General features: G+C 41.8%; 1 protein-coding gene across 10 annotated transcripts in view; it reads left to right on the top strand.

The window, feature by feature from the left end:
- Window positions 1-27,996, top strand: part of TRPM3 (transient receptor potential cation channel subfamily M member 3) — an 817,113-nt gene that overhangs the window by 740,116 nt on the left and 49,001 nt on the right. For all 10 annotated transcript variants that reach the window (XM_033122317.1, XM_033122314.1, XM_033122311.1 and 7 more), the window contains 4 exons: window positions 13-153; window positions 6,727-6,855; window positions 11,702-11,953; window positions 17,740-17,914. In XM_033122317.1, the coding sequence (XP_032978208.1) occupies window positions 13-153; window positions 6,727-6,855; window positions 11,702-11,953; window positions 17,740-17,914 (697 nt within the window). The remainder of the gene's footprint in view (window positions 1-12; window positions 154-6,726; window positions 6,856-11,701; window positions 11,954-17,739; window positions 17,915-27,996) is intronic.

Below are 27,996 nucleotides of genomic sequence, written 5' to 3'. Positions count from 1 at the left end.
CTTCTACGATAGGCTATGTTGGGACGAAATAACGGGGAGTCCTCCAGGAAGAAGGACGAAGAGGAAGTTCAGAGCAGGCACCGGTTAATCCCGTTGGGCAGAAAAATCTATGAATTCTACAATGCACCGATCGTGAAGTTCTGGTTCTACACTGTAAGTATCTTTCCTTCTTCCTAATGGATGGCCACAAAAAGCCAATGTCAATTTCTCATGCACCTGGGTGGTTCCCTCTACAAGTCATAATATGGGGACTACACAGGCAGAAAAGAAAGCTTTATGACCTTGCTTTTCGCAATAGCTTTGCAAGATTTGTGGAGTTTGTGAGGCATCTTCCACAGCTTCTACATTTCTCCTTCTTGCAGAAGATAAAGGAAATAGTAAAAGTGAGAACTAACAGAAATAGAAGTGAGATGAGTATGAATCTAGTCTAGCAGAAAATAGATGTCCTTTTACAAAATGTTTTCCTGTTCTGGATGTATGAGTGCTGGATCAGAGTTGCCCATTTTGAAGGATAATGCTGGGTTTGGGGGGGACATTAGGTGGGTACAGTCTGAGCAGAGTGTGAGAAGAAACACTACTGAATATATGTAGCATTAGTGTGTAAGTACTCCCATCTGGTAGTGTCATCAAACAGCCTTTCTTGCTCTGTCACAGTGAACATGCAAACAAAGCAGCAAAAACTACGTGAAGCAAACTACAGTCATGGCAAATATTGTTCAGTAAGCACACCCTGCAAACATTTTCTGCCCACAAGATGAAAACTTGTCCTTGAAATCGCTTCCTGGTGTGGTAGAAATGGCTCGACTGTTGGGTGTCTACTTCTACTTTTCAATCATATTTTAAGCTTACGGTGAGCTGTGGCCCAACTCATCTCGTCTTCTCTCCAGCCACAGTTGGAACTGTGCCAGATGATGGGTAATTCATCTATATTTTTGGCCTTTCTCACAACCAGCTACATACTCATCCCTTGAGTCAGCAATAGGATAATCGCATCTGAAGGCCAAGATGACTCAAAGGACCCGAAGAGGTGCTTTTTGTGCGGTCCCGTATGCTAACACTTAATTCCATCAACCTCAGCACTATTGACATTTTGGGTAGAGTAATCCTTTGTTAAGGGAGCAGCACTGTGCATTGTAGCGTGTTGTCCAGCATCCCTGACCTCTGGCCACTAGATGCCAGTAGCACGCTCCACACCCCAACTATGACAACCAAAAGGTCTCTAGACATTGCAAAGTGTCCCCTTGTGGGGTAAAATTGCCACCAGTTGAAAACCACTGCTCTCAAGTGTGGACTTCAGAGAGGATGAGATAATATCAAAACATAAACATTAGATTTTTGTAGTGAAGTAAAAGTTCAAGTTTATTAATGTTTCAAAAAAATTCTCCCTTGGAAAAAATATAATTAATTCATGCAAAACTCATTGCTATTGATATGCTTTCTACAGTTATGTATTATTTTTACCTTGCAAAAAACAATTTAGTAGTTACACAAATGGACTTTGGAATCAGACAGCCTGAGTAGAAATTCTGTCTGCCTCTGTATTAGTAAAGTAACTTGTGACCTCAAGTTATTTTAGCACTCTGTCCCTAATTTCCTTAAGATGAGAATAATAATAATACCTACTTTATAAGGTTTAGTAAAGATTAAATGTGTTAAAATGTGTAAAGCACTTAGTGCTTGGAATGTGTACACAGAAAAGCAGCTTGTTCCTAGGCTGGGAACAACATCGAGGAACAAGTAGGTGTTTTATTCATGCATCCACTCAACAATAATAAAACGCCATGTATTGAACACCTACAGTGAGGCACTGTTCTAGTCGCTTTATGTATACTCTCCCTAACCTAAAAGTTGAATCAAGGTAATATTTTGATTGCATGTTACACTCAGGTCTATCCTTCCTCTCATAATAGGGCTGCCCCAATTGTCGCACCTAGAACAGGGCTTGGTGAGCAAGGACCCACGGGCCCAATCCAGCCCACTGCCTGTTATTATGGCCTGTGAGCTAAGAGTGGATGTATACGTTTAGAGAGTTAAAATAAAATCAAAGGATGACTGCTTTGCGCCACATCAAAATTATTTACAATGTACATTTCAGTGTCCATAACTGAAGTTTTATTAGAACACAGTCCGACTCATTCACTTACCCGTACTCTGGCTTCTTTTATGCTCCAGCTGTTGAGTTGATTACTTGCAATAGAGCCCATCAGACCCACAGAGTCTTAAAATTTTATGATCTGGCCCTTTACAAAAAATGTTTGCAGACTCCTGATCCAGAGCATGAAGAAATCAGCACAAGAATGAGCTATCACCTTTATGAATAGAGCACTCACTTCTTTTATCCTTCCCAGGCATTCCTCTTGTTTTCTTGATCTGTGTTCAGTCTTCATTTTATTTCCTTGATTCCTCTAGTTCCCACTTTTTCCGCTGAGGCACGTTATTAGCCAAGAATCTTTTTAAATAACAAAGGCGCTGGCCAGTGGTTCTCAGCCTTGGCTATACATGGAATCACCATCACCTGGAGTGCTAGCACCTGGGTTCTATGTAATCTATTTAATCTTTATCTATTGAGATAAAAAGACACCTGAGTTCTAGTCTCCGCGATTCTAATGTCATTAGTCTGAGGCAGAGCCTGGGCATGAGGATATTTCAAAGCTCTCAGGTGGTTGTAACGAACAGCCAGAACTGAGAACCACTACCCCAGACAGAGAACTGAGTTTTTAGCCCAGTATTTTCATAATGATGAGGAGTTTTGGTAGAAATGCAAATTCCTGGCCCTATCACAGATCCAGTAAGTCTCTAGGACAGAGCCTGAGAGGCTGTCTGTTTAACAAACATCCCAGGTGAGTCTTGTGGTCCAGGAAGCTTAGGACACACTGCTTTCCTTCTATCATAAGCGGCAGGTGGTGAAACTGCCTCTTTGGGAAGCTCTTGTATCCCGCTCCCTTCTGCATGGCTGATTGGATTAGCCTCAGCAAGCCCGTCAGACTGGATGCTCCCGTCATATTCAGTTGTGTTTATACAACGATTTCCAAAAATCCATATTTGTTTATTGACAAAGCCCAGCCTCAAGGAAGTAAATGGAGAAGGGGAATGCCAGTCTTTTAAATACCCAGAGATGCTTCACCATAAAATTCAGCTTTAGATCAAAGGTGCCATTTGCTTTCGGTTGTGTTCTTTTCGGTAAGAGTATTTCCCACTCTTATTTCCAAAAGTATCCCCTTCTACACTCTCATGGTTCTTAAAGTAGGACACACCTCATTTCCACATAACCTCACTTCCATATTGTAGCAAGTTTCCAGAGGATCATGTTGGGTCCTCTTCTGTTCCAAGAGGAAAGGAGGCAGGGATCCAACTGGCTTCCAGGCCATGTTTGTGATGAAAGCTGGTTTCAAGTACCCAGCTGGAGAGGATGCAAATTCAAGGTGTGAAGTGGCCCCAGGTCAGAAAGCACCAACACACTCCTCCCTCTACTAATACCATGGGCCCCCTCCACTCTCTAGGGGCAGCAGGAAAAGGAGGAAGGAAGGAGTGGCACAGCCCCTCAGGGATCCACAGGCCACAGCAGCAGGCGTTGGTGCTTATGTTTCCCAGGTTAGCAGTCATGCATCTTGGTTACTGGAAAATGTATAAAAAGAATATATACGCCTATCAAATACACATTCTTATAGGATTCCCACTGACTTAAATAAGAATCATAAGGTTATATGTCTTTTCCAAGCTTTGACGGTCTACATCCAGCTTATTAAAGCTTACAGAATATGTGTGTGACTACACACACACACACACACACACACACACACACCATTAAAGCACATCACGTTCAGGTAGTCTGCAGCAGGTCCCCGTGAATGTTCTAAGGTAGGTTGCTTCCAAGACAGCAGCCACTCCTCTGTTGGGCCATGTAAACATGTTTACAGCCCTATATTTGTGGAAGTCCATATTTTGAGTTGTCCCAAATATTCTGTTATAGCTTGATTATGGGAAAAAAAGTAGAGTAACCACGATTTAAAGGACAGGCAGAAGTTAAAAAGGATGATTGTGGAGGAAGCATAAACAATAATGAGGGCAATTTTTAAAAGAAAAAAAAAAGAGATGAATAGTTTACAGAGGATCAAAAGGAAGCAAGGACTGACTGAGGTAAGAGGAGAGAAGAGGAATAAAAGTTTCTTGAAAAAAGAGGCAAATAATGTTATCCACCATTCGTTAGGCCTCTACACAGCGTCGGGAGATAAATACATATCATACACACATACACACGCACACCCAGTCTTTCCAAAAGCTTTATAAGGTCAGTAGCAAACATTTTCATTTCACAGAATGGAGGCCCAGGCGGGTGAAGTGATATATACAAAATGAAACAGCTAGCAAGTAGTTGAGATAAGATTTAAATCCAAGTTTTACTGACTCCTGCATCTACATTCCTTTCACCAAACACTATTCCTTTCACCAAACAGGTACACTAGACCTGTATTCAGAGGACAGAGGCAGCTTGGAGGAGTTGCAGGCATACCTCGTTTTACTGCACTCCACTTTGGTGTGCTTTTCAGATGTTGTAATTTTTTTTTTACAAATTGAAGGCAAGACCCTCTACCAGCAAAAACATTGTGACGTGCTTTATTGTGATGCTTACTTAATTGCAGTTGTCTGGAACCGAATCCGCAAAATCTCCGAGGTATGCCTGTACTTAAGTACTGAAAGGCAGAGGTTCTGGAATAATTGCGTGTGTGTCACTGGGCCTACATGTGACAAGAGAAGATAATGCTTTGGAATGTTTTACAATGAATTGGGTGACATGATAAACACCAGGGCACTTAACAAGATTCATTTCACCTAGAAGGGATAGAATATGATCCAACAAAGAAAAGGACGCAACCAGAATGAGAGAAGGGTTTCAGGTCAGAAGGAGGCTTAGAGTATGTTTTAGAGTTTAATCACTGAAGTCCTTTCTTTGCATTCTGCCAAATACTGTATACACAGGGACTGGCGAGTGGAGGCCAGTCTATAATGGTGAACACAAACCACGTGAACCAAATTCCATTTTAAATAGTACCTTACATGATTTCAAATAGAGTAGGCTCTTTTCAGGTGAGGTTTTCACAGTGTGCTAATGATCCTGAAGAGGAGGGCTAGGAACTGAGGCATGGACTAAAACGACAGTCCCTGAGGGGGTGGGTGTACAAGAGCAAAACTCTCCTGTGGAGAATGAGCCCTGCAGGCCCTCCAACATCTACATAACTGCTCTCATGCTTCCATACGTGATCTCCCTGAACTCCCAAACGAACGTTCGTCCTTCAAGAGATGAGAAATTATGTGGTTGTGTCTGTAAATGCACCAATATAATAGGGACTCAGAAAATATCTTTCACTCATATTAAGAATCTATGTATCCACACACACACAAAAAAAAAAAAAAATGGAGGGAGGGAGGAAGGGACAAAGAAAGAAAGGAAGGAAGGGGAGGAAGGGAAGTCCCATTAGTAGAGAAAGCAGCATTTCTCTAGCTCTGTAGGTTGCCATTTTCCCTTCGTGGCTCCCAGCCATGTTGCGCTTTCTCTACCTTCTAAGCTGCCCCAGGGTTCCGGAGTCACACTCTATCTCCAGAACCCTCAAGACCTCAATCCTTTGCCCACACTGTGTCCTATTTCCTATGTAGTCTCCAATGATTGCCGATTTGAATAAACTCACTCTTAGTTCCTACTCACAGCCCCTGAGGCCCCTAAATCCAGTAAGTGCCATCCTCAGCTTGAAGCATTGCATAGAAAGTTTTAACTTATATGCTATTTCCCCTAGGTGAGTTTGTTTTTTTAACTCCCGAGGCTTCTTGGCCCCTTATGCAAGAACCTCACCAGCCCTCCTACATTTCACTCATCTAGACATAACTGAATCCTCTAGTGATGGTCACCAAACTTGAACCCTGAGGCATTTTCCAGGATACCCAGCCATTCTTCAACCTCTGATATTAGAGCCTCATGAAAATTAAACCCCACTCCAAGCTACAGTAGGCCACACAGAATGGCCAGTTAGCCATTTCTTTCTATAAATTGCTTTTTCTTCTCTTGTTTCAAAGAAGCAGGAACCTGTAAGGAATATCCCAACTTGAATAGGGCAGGAAGGTGATACAATGGAAAATAGGTAAAACCTTCCCAGGGCACTGTCAAGCCCAGCGCATGAAGATAGGAGGGGAAAAAAGACATTATCTCAGGAGAGAATTAAAGTGGGGCTTCTAGACAAAGTCCAGGCTATTTTTATGTTGGTTTGATGAATGTACACATATAGCAAGTGTCTTCTTTTCCTTCTTACTGACACTTAATCCACCTGGCATTCATGAGGCAAAAATCCACTGTGTTGCCCTAGTCCAAGAACTTGAGGCTCATGCATGAGCAAGAGCAGCCACTGAGAGAAGAGTTTCCCTATTTAGCCAGGAAGTCACGAGAAACGTGGTAATTGCCAAAGAAAATGATGTATCATCATGGCACATGGGTACAAGCAAAGTACTGGAACCCAGAGACTTATGTAAGGGTCAACAGGAAGGTTGCGTATAAAATTATTTCAAAGAGTATGGTCTTTTTTTTTTCTTCTTTTGATAGTTTAGAGCTTTCAAGTTCATTTCTTCATGCATTCTGAGTCCTGCTTGCTGACCTTGTCCTGCCACACGCTGGCCGCACCCCAGGGCAGGGCTCCCAGGTCTTTGCAGCTAGAGCACCAACCGTATTGTGTTTCCTTACAGCTGGCGTACATCGGATACCTGATGCTCTTCAACTATATTGTGTTAGTGAAGATGGAGCGCTGGCCTTCCACCCAGGAATGGATCGTCATTTCCTATATTTTCACGCTGGGAATAGAAAAGATGAGAGAGGTAACTGGCTTCATACAAAAGAACCGAGGAGGAAAAACAGTGGTTAATTACATTTGTGCGTGGAGGGGAGAGGGGGACACTGGAGATCCCAATTCATCCAGAAACTATTTTCTCTGATGCTGCCATAGAAAGATGGAGCTGGCTTTGAGGGCTGCCGACAAACTGGGGAGGCTTCACAGTGTGTGTTCATAGGGTTGGCACCCATGAGTGCTTAGGGGTTAGTCCATTTTCTGCTGACATAGCTCTTGCCCCTAGAAATCCTCAAGTTATTTTCAGTGCAGTTTACACCTCTCTTTTCTCATCTCTATAAACATAACTTTTTACGTTTTTCCACTTATTTAAAAATCTTTGAATTTTTCCACTTTTAACTCCCATTGCAACCTCTCACTCTGGGTCTTTTTGAACACGGTCCACCAATACCTGTGATTCTCCAAATGCATGTCAGCAGCTCTGGGAGGAACTATGCTTTCATTTGTTACTTTATTCTCTGGTTTATTCCCCACCCCTCACCCCCCCCCCCGCCAGTATTTATTTTGCACCTGCTGGGTACCAGCCTTTCCAGCAGGCCCGGCATCACCTGGGTGAATTGAGCACACTTCTCATGCTTCAGGTTGAGGATGTGGGTCCCTCTCTTTGCCCCCCACCCCCACCCCCACTGAGCAAAAGGAGCACTCATAACACCACCCCTCTGTGACTTGCTTGAAGTCAAAGCTCGCCTCAGAAGCCATCAGATTCAGAGCCGCTAAAATGAATGTACTCAAGCAACAGTCCAGCAGAGGGCCTTGCAGCCCTGCTCAACGCGCTCCACACACTCGCCTTCCCAAGCCTGGAGGGAAGGCAGGCTTCTGCCCTGACCGTCCTCCGCACCCCCCCTTACACTAGTCTGCAGGAGACACCTCTTCTGGAAGAACTGCTCCCTGTCAAGTCCACTGGACCCTCCGAGCTCTGGAACAATCCTACTCACTGTACTACAGGGAGTGGGGAAATAGATTGGGATCCACAGAAAACAAGGATTCCTACAAATCCACAATTTTGCCCTTCATTATTCAAACAGATTAAAAGACCCTTGCTGTCTTAGAGTTTAGTTCTAGAATGTTCTCCTCCAGAGAAAAAGATGCACTATCTATTAGATACCATCGTATTGGGATCATTTTTAAAAAAAAAATCTCATGTACATATTGAGAGCCCTTCTCTTGGGTTTAATCTGCTTTGGGAATGTTTAAATTCTAACCAGAGCGTTTGGATATGGGTACACCAGTCCCATTTGATAGATTTTAAAAATAGATTTAAAAAACAATTTAAAAGGATGCCTTGCCTTCTTGCCTTGTTCCAACCCGTTTACAGTGCCTCCTACTTCCTGATCGGTTTGTGGATTTCCCATTTGTAAACTGAAAAACAGTAATCAATTTGCTTCAGTCCCTGTGTAGCTCTCTCAGACCTGAGGCCTGCTCCTCCTGCTAAGACTCTGTTGCTGTGAAGTGTCGGCTCACTCTCTTGTGATTTAACGCCCAGATGCGTATTCCTTCCCCATAAGCAGAAAAGGGAAAGACTTGAGCAGGGAGACTGGACTCCCTCCAGGGACCAGACTGGAAGAAGACAGGGAGCAGTCTGTACTCCACAAACTGTTCTGGAAGAGGCTGCCAAGCAGGCGGGCGGCCAGGAACCTCAGGGCCTGGAGATCCATTTCTCCTGAGGCGGCATATAATAGCAGAGAGGGCAGGGCCTTAGAGGCTGGGGTCAGCGAGGGGTCAAGGGAAGAGCCCTGGCTTCTGAGGAAGCTGTGAAGGAGGCAGGCACTGGCCAGCTTCGTGTCTGACCTTTTCCTCTTGAGCCTGGTGAGGCAGCTCCCTCCCTCACCCCCAACCCCGTGGCCCGGAGGCCCTGAAAGAAATGCCCACCTGCCAAGGGAGTGAGGACCCCATAGGTCCCACCTCCTCACACTCAGCACACAGGCCCACACGATCTCAGACGCAAGGTCCTGGAAACCTGGGCAAGTGTGTAGGCTGCCTTGCATTCTGAGGGATAGACGGGGAGGGCGCTGCAAGGCTTTGTGGTGTCCCACGCTTCCCTCCCCGGAGTGGGCCCACACACTTCTGCATTTGGTCACCACCACAAGCCACGGTAATCCCTTCATAGTGGGTGACTGTTTACAGCGTGCCTCAGGAGACGTTATCTCCTGTGGGTCCTCATCCCCACAACTCCGTGAAGTAAACGGTGTGGCTGTACTGCCATCCCCACTTTACAGGTATGGGAAGTAAGACTCAGGGGGTGAGCTATTGTTCTGTATCCCACAGCTAGAAAGGAGAACTCGGTCTTCAGGCTGACTGATCCCTCTCTAGGCCCACTGCTCTTTTCACTCCCGCAGTGGGTTCCAAACTGGGATGCTCCTCAGAGTGCTGAGGTTCTAAGGAGTGTCTAAGAGCTTGCAGGAGAAGTGAAAGGCACAGACGGTGGGGGCTCAACTCTTCACGGCTGCTTCATCTCCAGTGGCTTGGCTTTTCTCTCTTTTTTTATGTTGAAATTTTACAAACATATTTTCACTATTTAAAAAATTATACTACAAACCTCTGTGTTTAACAGTTTTAATAAATTGTGGGCAAAGGGTTAGAGAAACTCTAAGGCCCACCCACCCACCCACCAACCCTCACACAGATTTTTACAAACTTAGGACAGAGCTGGGGGTAAGAAGCCATGAGGATAACAGCAGCTGCAGGAATTCCTGATGGATAGGACAGTGCTTCTCAATCTGTGGTTACCAGCTTGACCTGGGAATTTGTTCGAAATGTAAATCTTCAAGCCCCACACCAGGCAAACTAAAGCGGAAACTCCAGGGTAGGGCTCAGCCATCTGTGGTTTACTCGCCCCACAGGTGGCTGATGCGTGCTAGAATTTAAGAAGCCCTGGGCTAGGGTTAGGAATGAGACACTACAGAGGGTGAAGAAGGAGGCTTCCAGATGGCTCCTGGTATCTTGCTTAGCCTTCTAAGCCCTGTCCTGACTTACTAAGACCTCCCTCCCTTTAAGCCATTAAAGGGGACCTGAGGATTAAAATATTTAGCTGCAGCTTAGACCTGTCCTATCTTTTCTCTCCTATCCTTTGAGAGGTCCTGGGTTGCGAAAGGGGTGGGTCCTGGCTCAAAGAGATGGAAGTCTCAGGGGTTAAACACAAATGATTCATGAAGGTAGTCCTGCTACATAGCCTCACTGGCTAGCTTCCCTGGCTGCTCACATCCCTGGGCAGGCTGTGGTGTGGGATAGGTTGCAACTCCCGCTATGCAACTGTGCATTTCATCGAGTATGTGTAAGCAAAAGGGCCCCTCTAGATTTAAGATGAATCAGATTTAAGATAAACCCAGCAGTTAAGGGGCTGGAGAGGTGTCTGTGAGGTGGATCTACAACAATCGGTCAGTCAGTCAACACATATTTATTGAGCATTTTGCAACTGGCCCTGGGGAACAAAGGGTCTGCCCTCAGAGATTACAGTCTAGTGGATAGAGATGATAGATAGACAGACTTATACACATATACATACATACAGAAGTTAATTTCATATAGTGATAAAATCTTCAAAGAATAAAACAGGATGATATATTAGAGAATGGCTGGGGTTGGGGATACCATTGCAGGCAGGGTACTCAGGGAAAGTCTTCCTAAAAGGGAGAAATGTGAGCAAAGACCTTGAGGATGAGGAGGAGCCAAACATGTAAAAATCTGGGAGTGGGGTGGCCAGATGGCTCAGTTGATTAGAGTGCAAGCTCTTAACAATAAGGTTGCTGGTTCGATTCCCACATGGGCCTGTAAACTGTGCCCTCCACAACTAGATTGAAAAATAACGACTTGACATCCTATAAAAACACACTATTCCCCAGTATTCCCCAATTAAAAAAAAAAAATCTGGGAGCAGAAAATGCCCAACAGAAAGAACAATTGAAAATGTACTAAGCATAGAATGGACCTGTTATGCTCAAGAGCAGACCACCATGATGGCAGGGTAGGGGATGCGGACAATGCGGTGAGAGGTCCAATGAGGTCACGGTAAGGAGTTTGGATCTTTCTCCATTTGTAATAGAAGCCACTGGAAGCTTTAAGCATTCCATTATCATAATTTGCTTTAGTTTTTATTGTTGTTCTTCATAGAACTCTCAAGGCTCTCTCTTTTATAAATTGAAATATAATTTACTTGTAAGAAAATGAACAACTCGTAAGGGTACAGCTTGATGAGTTTTCACCTACCTATACAACTGGGATTACCATCCAGATGGTGGCTTACGTTTTTAAAGACTGTCCTGTGTGCTGCTCAGAGAATGGACTGAGGCAGGGTGGGCAACGATGGCGGCAGGGATCCCAGGCGTCATCTGGGAGGTGTGATGGGCCTTCAAACAGAGTGGCAGCCGTGGAAGTGGTGAGAAGTGGTTGTGTTTAGAAATAGAGGTGACAGGGCATTTTGATGCATAGGATGTGGGTGTGGAAGAGAAGAATAAAGGAATCCTCCCAAGTCAATGGTCTGAGTAACTCAATATGGTGGCACTTGGACTGAGATGGAGGAGGATTTCAGAGACGTACAGGGATATAGGAATCAATAATTTTATAGCAAAACCCCAATGTGTGTCATAGAATTGGAGGCAATGCCAAAATCAAACTTAGTGCTTATATCTGCGTCCGTATTATTTGCATCTGAGTAGCCTGACCTTTGCTCAGTCGTACATACATAGCATGCGAGTGTTCATGTATACACAGCCAAACAAATCAAGCTACCGATGTCAACTAATAGACCAAGCACTTTTCCAACTGGGCTGAAAAGATAGACCGAAATCCTAACTAACCCCACCCTCTTTCCTGCCTTCTAGATCCTGATGTCAGAGCCAGGGAAGTTGCTACAGAAAGTGAAGGTGTGGCTGCAGGAGTACTGGAATGTCACAGACCTCATAGCCATCCTTCTGTTCTCTGTTGGAATGATCCTTCGTCTCCAAGACCAGCCCTTCAGGAGTGATGGAAGGGTCATCTATTGTGTGAACATCATTTACTGGTACATCCGTCTATTAGACATCTTCGGCGTGAACAAGTACTTGGGCCCATATGTAATGATGATTGGAAAAATGGTAAGCAGTGTCCTCTGATTCCATGTAATCAATTCTCAAAGGAGGAGTGGTGATAATATGAAGAGGGAAATCATTCATTTGGGCCTGCTATCAAGGTCTAACTGGGAAGGCCCTGGGGGTGTTTTATTTTTTTGAATTCCTTTTGAGTGTTCAGCGCTTTGACTACCTCTATACACTTAACTGAAGAATTAGCCATCACTCACCCCATTTATTTACTGAAAAACATATAAAGATCATCTATTCTGTGTCAAGCACTGGATTAGGAGTTGGGTATATAAAGGTATTCATTCCATGAGCTATTGAGATGAAAAAAAGGTAAGTAATTGCCATACACTATGAGAATGTTCTAATAGAAATGTGTACAACAGAAGCATAGGAGAAAGAACGTAGGTCAGGGAAGGTTTCACATGAAGGTCATATTTTAGCTAGATCTTGGAGGAAGACTTGAGTCTCCACTCCAAAGTTTTAACAGATTTCCGATTTTTAACATTGCTTTTTTTTTTTTCTTAATGAAGTGCTAGGAAATGCCTTTCCCTATACAAAGGGAAGAAAAACACAGTTTATTTGTATTCAGTTTGAAGTGAGCCCTAAATTCGATCAATATAGCATGTGTCTTGTTACACTACTGGCAAATGATGTCTGTGAAAAACTAGGTTCCAGAGCGATGCCCTACTTATCTTATTCTTTAAAAAGGAATCCCAAGTGGCACACTAATATGCTACCCCACAAATGGCTGTGGATTTGTTCCAACACTCCTTGACCACGCTAGTTTCCAGACTTTCTCCATAAAGACTGAGCCCTAGGAGGACAACATTAGTGTGAACCTGTGAGTCTGCAAGTAAATCAGCTCCCTCTCCACACTCACTAGAGGAATAATAAGGGCCTGATGCCCAGAAACTGGGTGCTTTTTTTGTTTGTTTGTTTTTTTATCAGTTCCTTCACTTTTCTAAGTATATCCTCTACTTCACCTTACAGGACACATGTGGAAAAGCCAAGAAGCCAAGTACATCCATCCTACAATGGCAAACACCCCCTTCTGAGAAATCTCTTTGCTAATAACCTCCACTCCACTTCTGTTTATGAGTTGTTGAATCCAACAATTGGTCAATAGATGTCCTTTATCATTCTCACTTGAGTTTTACTATATATTAGGTTGGTGCAAAAGTATTTGTGACTTTTGCAATTATTTTTAACCTGTTAAACCGCAATTACTTTTGCACCAACCTAATACATCATTGTTGCTTACCTTTCAGTCAGCAAATCAATATTTATTGTTATTATTGTGTGTATATGTAACTCTACTAAAATGAATCTTAAATAACCAAGACTCTTCCTACAAAAGCACTGACAAACTCATGCAAAGAGAGGGAGAATTTAAATCCAAAAGGAAGGGTTTATGAGACCATGAACAATTCATTTAACCTGTTTGAAACTCAGTTTACTCATTTCTTAAGTAGTTACAATAAATGTATATCTTATAAGGTTGTTGGATGATTAGAAATAGCACATGTTAAATAGTCAACAGTGCCTGGTTCATAGTAGGTAGTGGATAAATTGTCTCTGTTATTATGTTCATATTATGTTTGTTAAAGTACAATGAGAGGGGGGAAATTGGTAAGCGTAATAATTCTGCTCTATTCCTAACCCTTTTGTACAAAAGCTTGGTACTTACAACACCAGCATTATTTGGGGAAAATATCTCAAACCTATTCTAGCGAGGAAAAACTTAAATTCAACAAGCTTGAGTTAGACTGAATCCCAAAACTGAATCCCAGTTCAATTGGGAATTTTTGACTAGGGCAAAAAAGAAAAAAAATGCGTCTTACTCTATTACAGTCTGTTATATAATCCTTTTTGTACTTCAGTACTGAATTTGAGATTGTGGTAAAAATTCTTATGTCTAAAAGCAAAGAGTCTCAACTTAGAGTCTCTGGAAAAGATTTAGGAGAAAGGATCTGTGGACCCTCCACCCAAGTTATATATAAAACTGTGTGGGTGTATGAATTTTCTGAACAGAGAGGACAAGTTTCCATGAGATTCTCAAATGGATTCTCAGATGGACCCAATGAAAGTGAAGAACGGTAAAAGCTGCAGAATAGGCCAAGGTGTTTCAACCTTGACTCTATTGATATTTTGGACTAGATAATTCATTGTTGTGGAGGCGGTCCTGTGCATCGCAGGACGTTTAGCAGCTTCACTGGCTTCTACCCACTCGGTGCCAGTAACATGCGTGTGTGCACACACACATACACACACACCAAAAATGTCTCCAGACTATGCCATGTGTCCCTTGGGGGGACAAAATTGCCCTCTGTTTCTAACCACTACATTAGGCAATTACATAATCTGATCGGTTGTTTTTTCTAATTGAGTATTCCCTTGTTTTATTTCAATAAATAAAACCTGAAAAGACCCAAACCAAATGTATTACTTTTAAAAGGTTGGGTGGCATTTAAATACTTGAAATAACTAAAGTCAAACTAAAGCAGCAAGATTATTTTAAAATCCACGTCTATCATTTTAATGATGGCATAATTATCCCCAGATTTTACTAGAATTAAACTTTACTATGGAGTAAGCAAGAGAGATATACTGCATTTTCTCTAGCTTCTAACTTATGAATGGCTTCACTTATCAGTCAAGAATAAGTAGAAAAAGAGTATAGTTGGGAACTTTGTTCTCCATGGGGTTTTTAAGATAATTGGTTCAATAACTGAGTCACTGATCCAGAAGGTAGGTAAAATATGCCTATAGAATTTATCAGGGAGCCAGATGGCCTGCTGGGCTGGAAGCTTAACAAAATATGCCCAGATGTGATTAAACTGAAAGCCCCTCAGCATTAGAGAGTCCCTATTCAGTATTAAAGAGCCAAGTAACTGTGCCCTGTGGTCTAGGGACAGACAGCTGCTAGGATACCTGAACACAATACTGATCTGATATGATTCCAATTGATCTTTAAATCTAGGGTCACTTTCCTCCATGTTCCACATCTCAATGGAATTTTCTAAGCCTAGGACTAAGCTCACTTATATAACTCAGAATAAAAACAACACTAACGATAGCTATCATTTACTATGTGCCAAATACCATGTCAGACATAGCATCATCATTACAACCCCATGAAATAGATGTCAGTGTCTTCCTTTAACAATGGAATCAACTGAAACTGGGCAAGGGACAAAGGCAGTGTTCAAACTCCTGTCTGACTCCACAGCCTGACCTACTTCTAATTCTAATAATAATAATACATTAGTATGTACTGAGAACTACCCACATCGTTTCACATATTATCTCATTTCATCCTCACAAAAACAGTTTGCATTATTGTTATTATTAGTATCCCCATTTTGAAAATGAAATAAAACAAGGTTAAGCAAGATCGCCTAGCAATTTTTACTAGCAGAGCCAAGATGAAAAACTCAGATAGTATGACACCTGAGAACACGTTCTTAATTACTACAGTATATACTTTCCTCCATAGAACATAATCAAAGAATATTTACAAGAATGAGACAGATTCAGCTCTCTTACTATTGAGCCAACTGGACAATTTAGCTTTAAAAACAGAGGTAGCCAGCCCCAGTTCTCACTAATCATGTTCTATTTCTGTACTCCACTCTATCAGATTTTGGCATTTGTATGGAAGCTAAGACTTCTTTGAAATATATGAAGTTGAATATTTGGGAAGAATGTTTCTTCTCTTTGGTTATTTTGACCCTTTGGATAAATATCACAATCATTCTGAATGAAAATAATCCTGAGAAATTAAATTAGAACAGTTGCAGTATTTACTAGCTGTTTTCTTGAGTCAGACTAGCTCCTAAATCTCATGTACACACCTTCTTTTCCACACCCACCTTTTAGTCAATCTAAATAAATATAACATGAAAAACCCATTAGTGTTTCTTCATTGGTAGAACTTTTTGTAAATAAATAATGAAAGGATTTTGCAGAATAAAAGACAGGATGAGAAACAGATCCATGTTTCCTACACAGTTGTTTCAACACAGCTTCCTTGCTCATTAAGAGAGTTCTGAGACCACTAAGTTGTGAAAGGAATAATTAACATATATTTTTAAGGATAATGAATAAACACGAATTAATGTCATATTTTGAAAAATTCTTATTTAGTTTCAAAGTCAGACAAAACTTGAGGGATGGACTTTGAAGTTGCCTTAAAAGTTGCTGAATTAACCTAAAATATATTGAGCCCCCAGTGTCCTAAGGCAAATAGGAAGGCTGTGATATTTTAACTCCAATTAACAGGCACCATGACATGTATTCTTTTAAAATGAAATTTCAAAACTAATTTAAAGCCTTCGTTATCATTGGTAAGGTAATCATTAATCTTTTTTTGTGGATGGGAATCCCTTCAGGAGGTTTGATATCTAAGAGAAGGTAGTCTTTTGTATTAGATGGTTTGATGCAAGGGATAGAAACTAATCTCCAACTAGCTTAAGCCTGGGAGGGATATATTGATTTATAGCAGGGCATCATGGAACTGGCCTTAAGGGCTATTACAGTCAGGCTGTCAACCACTGAGAGGACTTGCTTTCTCTCTGGAATATCTGCTTCATTCACTGTGATCAGTAGTTGGGGACTCAGCCTCAGACACTCTGAATTCACGAGAAAGGAAGTTTCTCTGTAGGAAGCTTCTGTCTCCCAGCTTTAGTTGAAAACTATCCAAAGAAAGGATTCTGGTTGGATTCTCATCACATGACTACTTCCTATCAGTGATGCCAGAGGGTAAGGTACAGTGATTAACCTAGCCTGGAAAAGACACTTACCTTTGCGGCCAAAATGGGTGGGAACTATTTCTAAAAGAAGGAGATGATGGGTTCTGGACAGACAAAACAATAGTTATTACATCCTCATCTGTTTGTGGTGATGAAAGTGATTTGGCATATGAGAAACAGATCCCAAATAACATGTATCATGAAAATAAGCAAAAACGAAAGGGATAAAGAGGAACAAGAGATAGCATTGTACTTGAATGCAATCAAGAGAATTTTATAAACATGTCAAGATGAAAATCCAACATTTCAGCAGCAGGCACAGGAATGGGCTGTCTGATTCAATGCCTATGAAAACACCCTTCATAACTGATAGGATACACTGCAGGAGAAGTACAGAAAGAATGGTTCTCTGAGAGACTGGTTTGTGGTAGAATACCATGCAGTGAGGTGGGCACAAGAATAAGATGGTATGTGATGGATATTTGTTGCCCTAGCTTTGTTTACAAATGATTATTTTCTTGAGCTTTCCAATTCTTCTAGACTTTCAGAACTTAGAGAATTTACGACATTACAATAGCTCTTGAAATAGTTCAACTATCCCAATTCCAATTTTGCTAAGGAGAAAGAAACCCAAAAAGGGTGTTTGCCCCCACCAGGGGCAGAGTAAAAGTTAGTACTGAATTTATATAGATACCCAACATTGTGTGTTATTTAACTCCCATGACTAGTCTTGACTAGGTCCCACAGATGGCAATGGAAAATGAAGGGGTTTCATTGTGCATGTGTTTGGGTTTGTTTGGGGATTTTTGTGTGTGTGTGTGTGTTGTTTTTTTTTAATGATTTTTTTTGAGTTACTGATAAGATTTTGTGGACACTGGCTTCAATAGACCAATTTGTCCTCTTATATGGACATAGCTCCCTATCTAATCATCCATTATCAGCATTGTCGAAAGTGAACCTCCTTCAAAGGTTTCTATCAATGTCAATGTCATAGGAACACTGAATGATGTGTTTTCTTTTGTTTCTCCCTCTGCTTCCCCACCCTTCCAGATGATAGACATGATGTACTTTGTCATCATTATGCTGGTGGTGCTGATGAGTTTTGGGGTCGCCAGGCAAGCCATTCTATTTCCCAATGAGGAGCCATCATGGAAATTGGCCAAGAACATCTTCTACATGCCCTATTGGATGATTTATGGGGAAGTGTTTGCGGACCAGATAGACCGTAAGCAAGTTTATGATTCTCATACACCAAAGTCAGGTATTTAACTTCAATTGGGTCATATCTTTTCCAAGTTCATTTGTTTGTGCTCAATAAATGGCTCAAGATAGAGGACCGATTCCTAGCTTATTATCTTGGAGGAAAAAAAACCCACAGAAGGTGAATATGCAATTTTAGCAAAGTAGTCCTCGGGTGTTTCCTCAGGTATGTCCTTTCTGTGACACGAATCGACATCTGGTGTGCCAAATTTGATTAAGAAATGAACGATTAAAAAGACTGAAATTCTTTGGGGATTCAAAGTCCTAGCACCATGTGTTGATTATTTCAATATTAGTAATATATTACATCACTAGTCCCCACCCCTACCCCAGCCTGTAAAAAATAAATTCCTTGGGTTTGACTTCAGAACAAATAAACAATTCTCAATTTCGCCATCAGAATTCAAGAGTGAGGGCCAACATCTGCATGGTGTTTTCGTTGCACTGGAAACTATTCTCCAGCTCCTTTTCCCACTGACTTGAACTATGTGCTTTTGAGACTCAAAAGAAGCTAGTATTCATTGCTTGGAAGTATGGAAAATGCCTTAGGTTATAAACTGAGTTGCTTGCTGGAAATGCCAAAAATAAAATCGTATCTATATCATGAAGTGATTCAGTGTGGGGAGCGAGCGCCAGCAGGCCTCCGCTGTTTCAAACACTAATAGCGCTGATTCTCTATAATAAACACTCCTCTTGTTTGGAGTGTGAAGATAGTTGTATCCTAGGAGTCTGTTCCAGAATTTTATTTGAACCAAATGTCAGGGCACACCAGACATTGGGAAGTTGTTTGGGAAGAAAGCATCAGGAAAGAAATATCCTTCAGTGTGGAGGAGCTGAATCCCAGGAGCAACTATTTCTCATTTTCCCTGAGGAATTCAGCTCTAGAAATAACACCCCTCCAACGTTGTTGAATTCACATTTTTTTAAGACATTTTTTGCTGACAGGCCAGCCATCTGAGCCCTGGACTGTGGACCAGGATTCGGGTTATATAACCAGGTAGTTTAGCTTGTTAAGAGCAGGAGTGAAGACTAGCCAGCCTCCCTTTTCCACCCCTGCCAGTCCCAGGTAGGACTGAGACTAGGAAAATAAGGACAGAACAGCAAAGGGTGTGAGCCCTCCAGGCCTGGGGAGAGCATGTGTCCACTGGCTACAGAACATACCACCATGTCACGTTCCCTTCCGTGATTTTGAACAAATACCCTTTCCTTCTCAAAATGAGTTATCTGAGGCAACAAGGCTTTCTGGAACACCTAATTGGAACAAATATCCATTTCATGAGACTTAGCCAACTCACTGAGGAAGAATTTTAACTCCATCTCCCAGCTGAATTATCTTTGGTTGACACTGTGCAGCTTTCACCAAGACAGCTTTCCAAGGACTGGGGAAAACTCTTTTGGAAACCTCCTTTCAAATGGTCCCTAAAGGCAAAACAACACTTAAAAAGCCCACCTATGATCGTTCTCCTTGGGGACTAAATGTACTGTTTTCCCCCAAGAAATTTCTTTTCCACTTACATTATTTTGCCTTTTCTAATTTTTCTTTTTTTCCCCAAAAGGTGATTAAGCCCACATGGGTATTTTGACAATGCACCACTTTGGGATGGGAGAAGGAGGGAGGTGCAGATATGTTTTATGAATGGCATTTTGTCTGTCCCTCTACAAGTGGCCATTTATTGATGTTGTACTATGAACCTAGCCTAGTGCAACAAACACCACCATCTGGCTGAACAACAGGATATATTATTGTTATTTTTAAAAGAAGGGCTGATTGTAGTTTAGAACTTGAAACCACCCCTGAGACAGAAGAGAGGTGTTTTGTGTGAGTGAAGTATGAAAATAGATTTCCCACATTGTTAATTAGATCTGTGGTGTTCTATGTGTGAAAATAAATTTCTATCCCAAATCCCAATATGTAACTGACCCAGCCTTGGATGGATGCAACCTTCATGACACCTTTCCCCCAACCACTTACCTTCCTTTTTGATGTTCGAAATTGGCTATAATAGCAGCCACTGTTCTAAGCTAAATCAGCCAGTTTTCTGTCTAGAGTGCTAAAGAGTATTTGTCCTTTCTCAAATGGGTATAGAAGGCTGTCCCTAAATCTGTCATCACATTTGGCCAAGGTCATTGAACATCCCTGTCCTCTAAATGATTGATTTTCATTCTGTGGCACTGGGAGGGCCCATGGGTGTTGGGTGACTGCCCCATCTAGTCATTCAGAACTACCCAGGAGACCCAAGTACCAAGCTATTTGAGAAAGGTACAAATCATTTATGCTGCCCTGCAGTGTCTTGCCTCCTTTCTGTGCTGTGTTCAGGTTGGTTTGTGAAGCATGTGTTCAGGCTGATCGGATCTCATGTCCAGCTGGACCCACAGCTCTGCCCAGGGTCTACCGATCCCATCCTGTGGACGTGCCCTGTGTGGGCCTCTCCAACGGCTTCTCCTTCACACACACCTTCTCAGAGCAACTCATCTCTAACATAATGCACGCGCTCCGTATCTAACTCTTTCTGTTTTTAACTGCGCAATTGCTGAACTCATTTCATGTTTGGGGAAATGACCTTTCTTAATTGGGGTGAGTGTATCTAGATGTATAATGGGGCCCTAGGGGTGCATTATTAACATCTGTCTTATACCTCAGAAGGGAGGACAGCTTTAATGCCCTCATTTCTGGGGGGCAATGTTACCAAACCATAGATCTTTTATATACATTCCACTTTATTTCTTGTACTTTGTCCTAAACCCAGAGACTATCAATGAGGCCCAAAATGCTAGAATGAGACTTCTAAGGTTACTTTCCTAATGTGCTTAAAGACTAAAAGAAAAAGCAAAGGAATGGAGTCAATGGAAACTTACAATGTAACTTAGGTTCTTTTTACCTCTAAACCAGGTTGGGTTAACACAAACGATAGTCCAGCCTTAATTCCAATTATCTGTAGAGACTAAAATATTTGCGTTGGTGTCAGGAGCAGAAGCGAGTGCAAGAATGTGATTGGAAGCCGCAGATAATGAGCCTGGGGAAGGGGCAGTAATGGTCTGCTCGACCTGACCACTGCGCCCCACTCCCTAGTTAGCTCAGGGGAATGAGCTTGCTATTGTTTAGTGGTTTTGTTTTGGTTTTGTGTTGTTTTCAAATAGCTCAAAATCATCTCAGGTGTTTCCATTATGCCTATGAGGTGGGTTTTAGAGAGCTAGCGTTACGTGTAGTACGAGGTGACTTGGGCTCCAGGTTGATAAATGCATTGCAACCAAAGGATGACATTCTTTCGGGCATCTCGTTAAGGTGCCCATGTTGTATGGCTTCTGAGAGCTGGTCAAGATCCCACCGGAGCCTGAGGGGAAGAAAAGCCACTTAGAGAAGAGGAGCAGCAAAATAAATTTCCAGCACATTCATGCCAAGGCCAGAGCAAAGCTAAAATTAGATGGACTCTTTGCCAGCTGAGAAATCGGACTCTGTTTTGGCGTGTGAGGTACCTGGAAGTACACCTTTGTTGGCAGAGAGAACGGGGTGTCTCTGGCTTCCTGGAGCCTCTGAATGAATGAAACTACTCTTTATTTACAAGGCATCCTTGTGTCGCCTGTCGTACACACAGATTCCCTAGGCCATACCAGGACAGGGGGAAAATGAATCATGCTCTTGAATGCATTAAATCAGGGTCTAAATTTAGTCCTTTTTTCTGCCTCTCTGAGTATTTTTACATGTTTGGGTAGTTATGTGAAAGCATTACTTTCTACCACGACAACTCATTATTTGGCCATTTCTACTCGCCCTGGAATAACTAGCCAATCTACTTAATGCGTGGGTCAAGTGTTTTTTATTTTCTCTCATTGCTTAGGGCTTTTCCATCTGAAATGAGTAGATAATCTGGAGTAAGGAGGTTTATTTTTGTGGTTGTTGTTCTTTGTTTTGGTTTGGTTTTGCTCTGTTTAATTAATACAAACATTTTGCTGTAAAAAAAAAAAATCTTTGCTCTTTTGTGTACCCTGTTGTTTCTGTGATGTTGACTGGATTTAAAGTGTTTTTCTCAGGAAACAAGCACCATGTTTGAGCATGTAAAGCTAAAATACTCTCCTGCATTATTTTTCTGCCTCAAATTACTTGTTTCTCACTTCAGGTGTGGAAATTCAGAAAACTCAAGGCCAGTCTCTAAACTATGCTTGCTTATGGTGAAACTGAGAAAAGCATGAACAGAGAAGATGACTATTGTTATGCATTTCAATTGTTAGACTCCAGTTCTGGAAACTCAGGGCTCTGCATCTGTTTGGTATTCAGGACTGACCTTCTCTAATGGATTCAGAGCACAATAATGCCTAACAGCTATAGCATGGGGACTGCTGCCTGACCAAAGAAAGTATTTTGGAAAAGAAAAACTTGAGACAGTGCCAGCTTTTAGGAAAGGGGTGAATTGTTTTGCTCTGTTTTGTTTTCACAAATTGCTAAGGAAGCAAGCCAATATGAGGCACTACCCCATCTTCTGTCCCTGAAAGTCAGCTTACATTCTAGAGAATACTTACTTGACTTGTTTACTAATGCAAATTGAGGTTTAGTGGGTTTACAAATAGCAGAGCTGTCTGCAGACGGGCCTTTGTGATGATTTGCTGTGCTATTGTGATCAACATTTGTTCTTCTATCATAATATTCATTTAGCCTTTGCTCATAGGTTGGGCTCCATTTTTAATTTGTCCATTCTTCACTCAATAGATATTTATTTTCTTCCTGCTATGAGCTGGACATGGAGGCACAGAGATGTCCATGACAGAGACATGGTCTTCAAGGAATTTATAGTCCAGGAGAGTCAAACTGATGTTGACATTACATATTTGGAGATGGAGTCCAGAAAAGAAAATAGCCAGTTCTTCCTGGGGTGAGAGTAGAGGCACAATAGATGATACCTTGTAAAGAATGAGCATGTTGAGCTGAGCTCTGAAATATGAGCAGATATTTGCTAAGGCAGAAAGAAGCAGAGGGGTGTGAAGGAGAAGAATGGCATTCCAAACTGAAACTTTCCATGGAAAGTTCCGGGCACAGCAGCTAATTTAATATGGCTGACTGTACATGAAAGGCAGGTGGCAAGACGCAGGAGAGAGGGTTCTGAACATAGATCTCAGAGGACTTATACTTCATGCTCTGGGTAGTAGCATGATCTGATACACGTTTTAGTCAGAGCTATCAAGCAAAACTGTAAAGGGTCCATAAAAGGGGTTGAGATGGGAGGTGAGAGAACATTAGCTAATGCAATAGCAGGAGGGGTGGAAAGGATAAGCAACATGAGGTTTTGGGAAGGTAAAATCAGAAGGACCTGGACAGAAGTCAGATGGTGCACGAGGTGGTAGTGGAAGAAATGGATGAGGCTTTAAGATGGAGGAGTTGAAAGTCACCCCAAGGTTTCTGGCTTAGTTTCAAAGGTGACATCATTTACTGATATAGAGAACCTGGGAAGAGGAATGATAGGGGAAAGGGATTTGTTTTGTTAGGTTGGAATGAGTTTGCGGTTCCCATGGGAATTCCAGGAAAACCATGAGGAAGGCCATTTTGTACATAGAACTCTGGAACTAAGTAGAAAGAGCTGGACTGGAGAGAAGTATTTGGGAATCAAGACTATAGCTACCAGATGAAGCTGTGGGAGTGGGTGAGCTTGCCAGGGAAGACAAGTAGAGAAAGAAGAGAAGGCCAGAGCAGAACACGGAGAACAAAGGAGTCAGTAGTATCAAATGCGAGATAAGAGTCCAGTTAGGTGAATATTTAGAAGAGCCCATTCAGTGAGACCCTCAGGAAGTCACCGGTGACATTGGCTAGAGCATAATCATTTCAGTGGTGAGTTCAAAAGCCAATCACAGTGATGTAAAAGTCCATGAGCATCCAAGCCAAGCATTTACTAGGGAAGAGGGGCAGAACTGTTGTGTACGTATGGGGGGGTGTCAATGAAGTGGGGCTTTGAGAAGAAGAGTACAACAGTCCCCTGTCATCCATGATGGGTATGTGCCAAGGCACCTAGTCGATGCCTGTCTGAACTGCAGATCATACCGAATTCTTATACACACACTGTTTTTTGCCTACACATACATACCTATGATAAAGTTTAATTTATAAATTAGGCACATAAGAGATTCACAATAATCACTAATAATAAAATAGAGCAATTATAACAATATCTTATAATAAAAGTGATGTGAATTTTCTGTCTCTCTCAAAATATCTGATTGTACTGTACTCACCCTTCTTTTTGTGCTGATGTGAGATGATAGTGATGAGATGAAGGGAGGTGAATGGCATAGAACTGTGACGTAGTAGCATTAGGCTACTATAAGGGGTACTTGAATACAAGCGCTGTGATAACCAAGAGGGCTACTAAGTGTCTAATGGTCGGGAAGTGTATGCAGAGTGGATACGCTGGATTAAGGGATGATTCATGTCCTGGGTGGGGCTGAGCTGCATGCGAGATTTCATCATGCTACTCAGAGCAGCACACAATTTTCCACTTATGAATTGTTCATTTCTGGAATTTTTCATTTAATTTTTTTTTGGACTGCAGTTGACCACTGGTCACTGAAACCTCAGAAAGCGAAACCTTGGATAAGGGGCACTACTGGAATGTTTTGCAATCACCACTCAGAAAAGTCACTGACTCAGTACATATCCGAGAATTGCTTAACGCCACCAATTTGCGTAGTTAGGTTGTCTATTTTCTCAATCAAGACCCAGCAGCCCACTTCAGGAAAAACAAATCGTTGGATTAATCCAAGGTTGAAGCTTTGCAGTATCAGTATGCCAGGATAAAAGGAAACTGGGGTTTTTGAAGGTACTTGCAAGCGTTCTTAAAGTTCTACCTTATGAGGAGTAAGATGGAGGAAGAAGAAAAAAAAGGTATAATGTTGATTAGTACTTAGGAGGGAAAAAAAATACTGATCAAAGGACGAGAGGTTAAGGCGGAGCACCAAGTATATTGAGAACTAAGAATCCTGAGAGTAGTGATAATAAGATGTTGTGGTCAGAGAATGGAAAATTGCCATTCAGAATTAGAAAGTAGAACAATTTAGGATAATTGTAAGCTCCTGGGGTGACTATGAGAATGGATTCTAGGATTTGCTGGCATTGAGGTCAAGCAACTTGAAGTTAGGTTCTTCTGTGTTTGTCAATATCGATACTGAAGTATCCACAATAATGACAGAAAAGAGAGTGAATAGGAAGTCTCCAATCAGGATGACTGGAAACTTAAAGGAGAAATGGTTCTTTGCACGAGAATGAAAAACAGTGATTGGGAAGCAGCAAAGAGTATCAACGAGAATGCAGACATTACTTATGGGAACCACAATGGTGGATGTACAAGAATGTGGAATTTCCTTTTGAGAAGATTACAGGGAGGTAGTGTCTTCTGGCAAAATGAGTTTTAGTTAAGGCAAGAAAATACAGGGGTGGGCTTATAAAGGTATGAGAAAGCAGAGAAGTTTGTGTTCAATGATAAGGTGTTCCAGAAGGATCTGGGGAAAGGGAAGAAAGGGAGAAATGATAGGAAAAGTCAGTGAGCACAAAGCCCAGCATCATCTGAGGACAATAGCAAAGGGGGAATAATTGATCAGAGGAGCTTGCATTGCAGGAATAGAGAATGATAAGTAAAAGAAGTATGGTGGAAGTAACTTTTCCACAGTTTTGAGGCAGCTGAAGCCCGGAGCCCTAGTAGTATAAGAGGCCAGATGAGGCTAATGATATCTAGATCTCCGAAACAGTCTAAAGCTGCCTTTGCTCAGGTTTCCAAGATCATACTGGGGACAAATTGTTCTGAAGCCCTAAAAGGATGGAACTCTAGACTATGTGTAGTAGTGCAAAACAACCGGATTCCAAAGAGGAACTTCCCCTGATAGCTGGAGAGTTCTCCATCTCGGAGGAGACTTGAAATTTGCAGTGGCGTCTGATACTAGACACGCATCAATCATCACCTTTCACAAGGATGAGCTCTTATTATCACTGTGGAATATTCAAGTTTTCTTTAACCCTTTCTAGACTTGCTAATAATACCTTGCCTATAATTAAATGTAGTGTTTGGGCCGTCCTGGCCATTTTTATTCCCTATTGTAACTCTGCCTTTAGGAGAGTTCCCTTGGTACACCTTGGGTTTGCATGGCTCCAAAGCTTTTTCTGCTCTACCACAAATATTCCAAGTAAGTCCATCAGCAGATGAGAAATATTTAAAATTCTCGAAACATTCTCAAAAGAGTGCCAAGCCACTTCCCAAAGAGTTGTACTTGGGAGAGAAAAGTTGATTTCCCATCTAGTCGTTGGGACTATTTTGTTACCTATGGGGAACTCACTTATCACTGAGGGGAAAAAATATATATAAATGTGTGCCCCTCCATAGTGGCAAATCAGTAGGGTTTCCTTAAAAACTATATTGGAACTTGTCCTCTTTAGCATGTGCAAAAGTTATCTAAAAATGGGAATCTGCAAGATTTAGAGGAGAAACTAAAGTTTCTGGCAATCCTGAATACTACGCCAACAGTGAGAGACTTCAGGAGGACTTCATGTGTGTGCTAGAAGAAAACTAGCTGATATGAGAATGTTTAAGATGAAATTTGTCATTAAAAGCAATAATACTCTATACTCTAGCTAGATGCAATCAACTACAGGTAAGGAAAGGTAATCACTATAGACTGAATAATAGAGACACCTGCATGGTGTGTAACTCAACCCAAAATGATGTTAAACATCATCTAGAAGAGCTTTAAAAACAAAACATAAGAGGCTATCATTAACTAACCCAACGCTGTGATGTGTATCTGTGACTGGGACACCAAGTATAATACTGATCGTTGCCCCTCAAGGAAGACAAGCATATGTTGAGCTGGAGAAGACCAGCCAAACTAATCAGGAGAATGAATGAGAAGCTGCAATTTGAGGACAAATCAGGAAGATGAGAGCTCTTTACCATGAAAGAAGGAAGCAGCCAGGCCTGAAGTCTATGAACTTCCAAAGTGAATCACTCTGTGAATAAAGTCCATATGCCTTGGATTCCCAAATCCCAGTATACTTGAACCAAGAATCCCTTGAAGTATGAAAGTGGCAGACTTAGGTCAAATAAAAGAAATACCATTCTACAGGGTGAGAAGAGAACTTACAGGATTTAAGTTCTCGCCCCTAAGAGCTGTGACAAGAGAAATAATATAGTTTTAAAGAGAACTTTTAAAATGTTATCTTTGTAATCATAAAAAGGGAGACTGAACCAAAAGTGGACTTTTTTGTTGTCATTGTTTCTTCCACCAAAGTAATTTTCTTTGAAGGAAAAGGATGAGGAAAGAGAGGAAGAAGATTCTGCTATACAATGGAGGATATCATAAAAATGACATGGGTAATTCAAAAAGGCATATAATCCCAAATCACATGTAAATGATAGTAGAGAAGATACCCAGTCTGGCATTACCCAGATACCACTCGTCCTCTACCCAGATCCCCTCCCATCTCCCTTTACCAAAGTTTTGCATCCATCCTCCACTTTCTGTGTGCTCTGATACTAAAGGCTGGTATCTGTGAACTTGTGCATATAATTGACCTTAAGCTGCTGGAGCCTCTTCACCACCCAGAGAGCACAGCGTGCCTGAGAGTTTTTGTACCTATAGGACATCCTGATGCTGCCTGTTGGGAAGGGAAGGGTGGGGAGAATATAAAAGCCTTCGTTCCTTGGCTGTCGCTTAAGTGGGAAAAACTACTGCCTTCAGGACTACAAAATTGCATCTTGACTGTGAGGTGCAATACATACTCCAGAGATCCCCAGGGGATCTGATTAAGGCTTAGATTTCTGAAATTGCACCTTTTTCTGTTTTTTTTTTGCCATTTCTTATCCTGCTTCCTCTACTTTCTATCCAGTTTCTCTTCTGAACACCTCCTTAACAAATCACTTTCACTTGAATCCTTTGCATAGGGTCTCTCCTGGAAGAACCCAACCTAAGACAGGCACTCAGGCTCCATGTGTGTGTGTTAGAGACATAGGAACCTCCCTTGCAGTGCGGAGTAGGGGGCTGTGGGGCACCCGGATTATATACAGCCATGCCTTGGAG

The sequence above is a fragment of the Rhinolophus ferrumequinum genome, chromosome 12 (genome assembly GCF_004115265.2).
Source record: "Rhinolophus ferrumequinum isolate MPI-CBG mRhiFer1 chromosome 12, mRhiFer1_v1.p, whole genome shotgun sequence".
Taxonomy (NCBI): Eukaryota; Metazoa; Chordata; class Mammalia; order Chiroptera; family Rhinolophidae; genus Rhinolophus; species Rhinolophus ferrumequinum.
The sequence above is the reverse complement of the archived record's forward strand: the minus strand, read 5'-3'. Positions and strand labels throughout refer to the sequence as shown.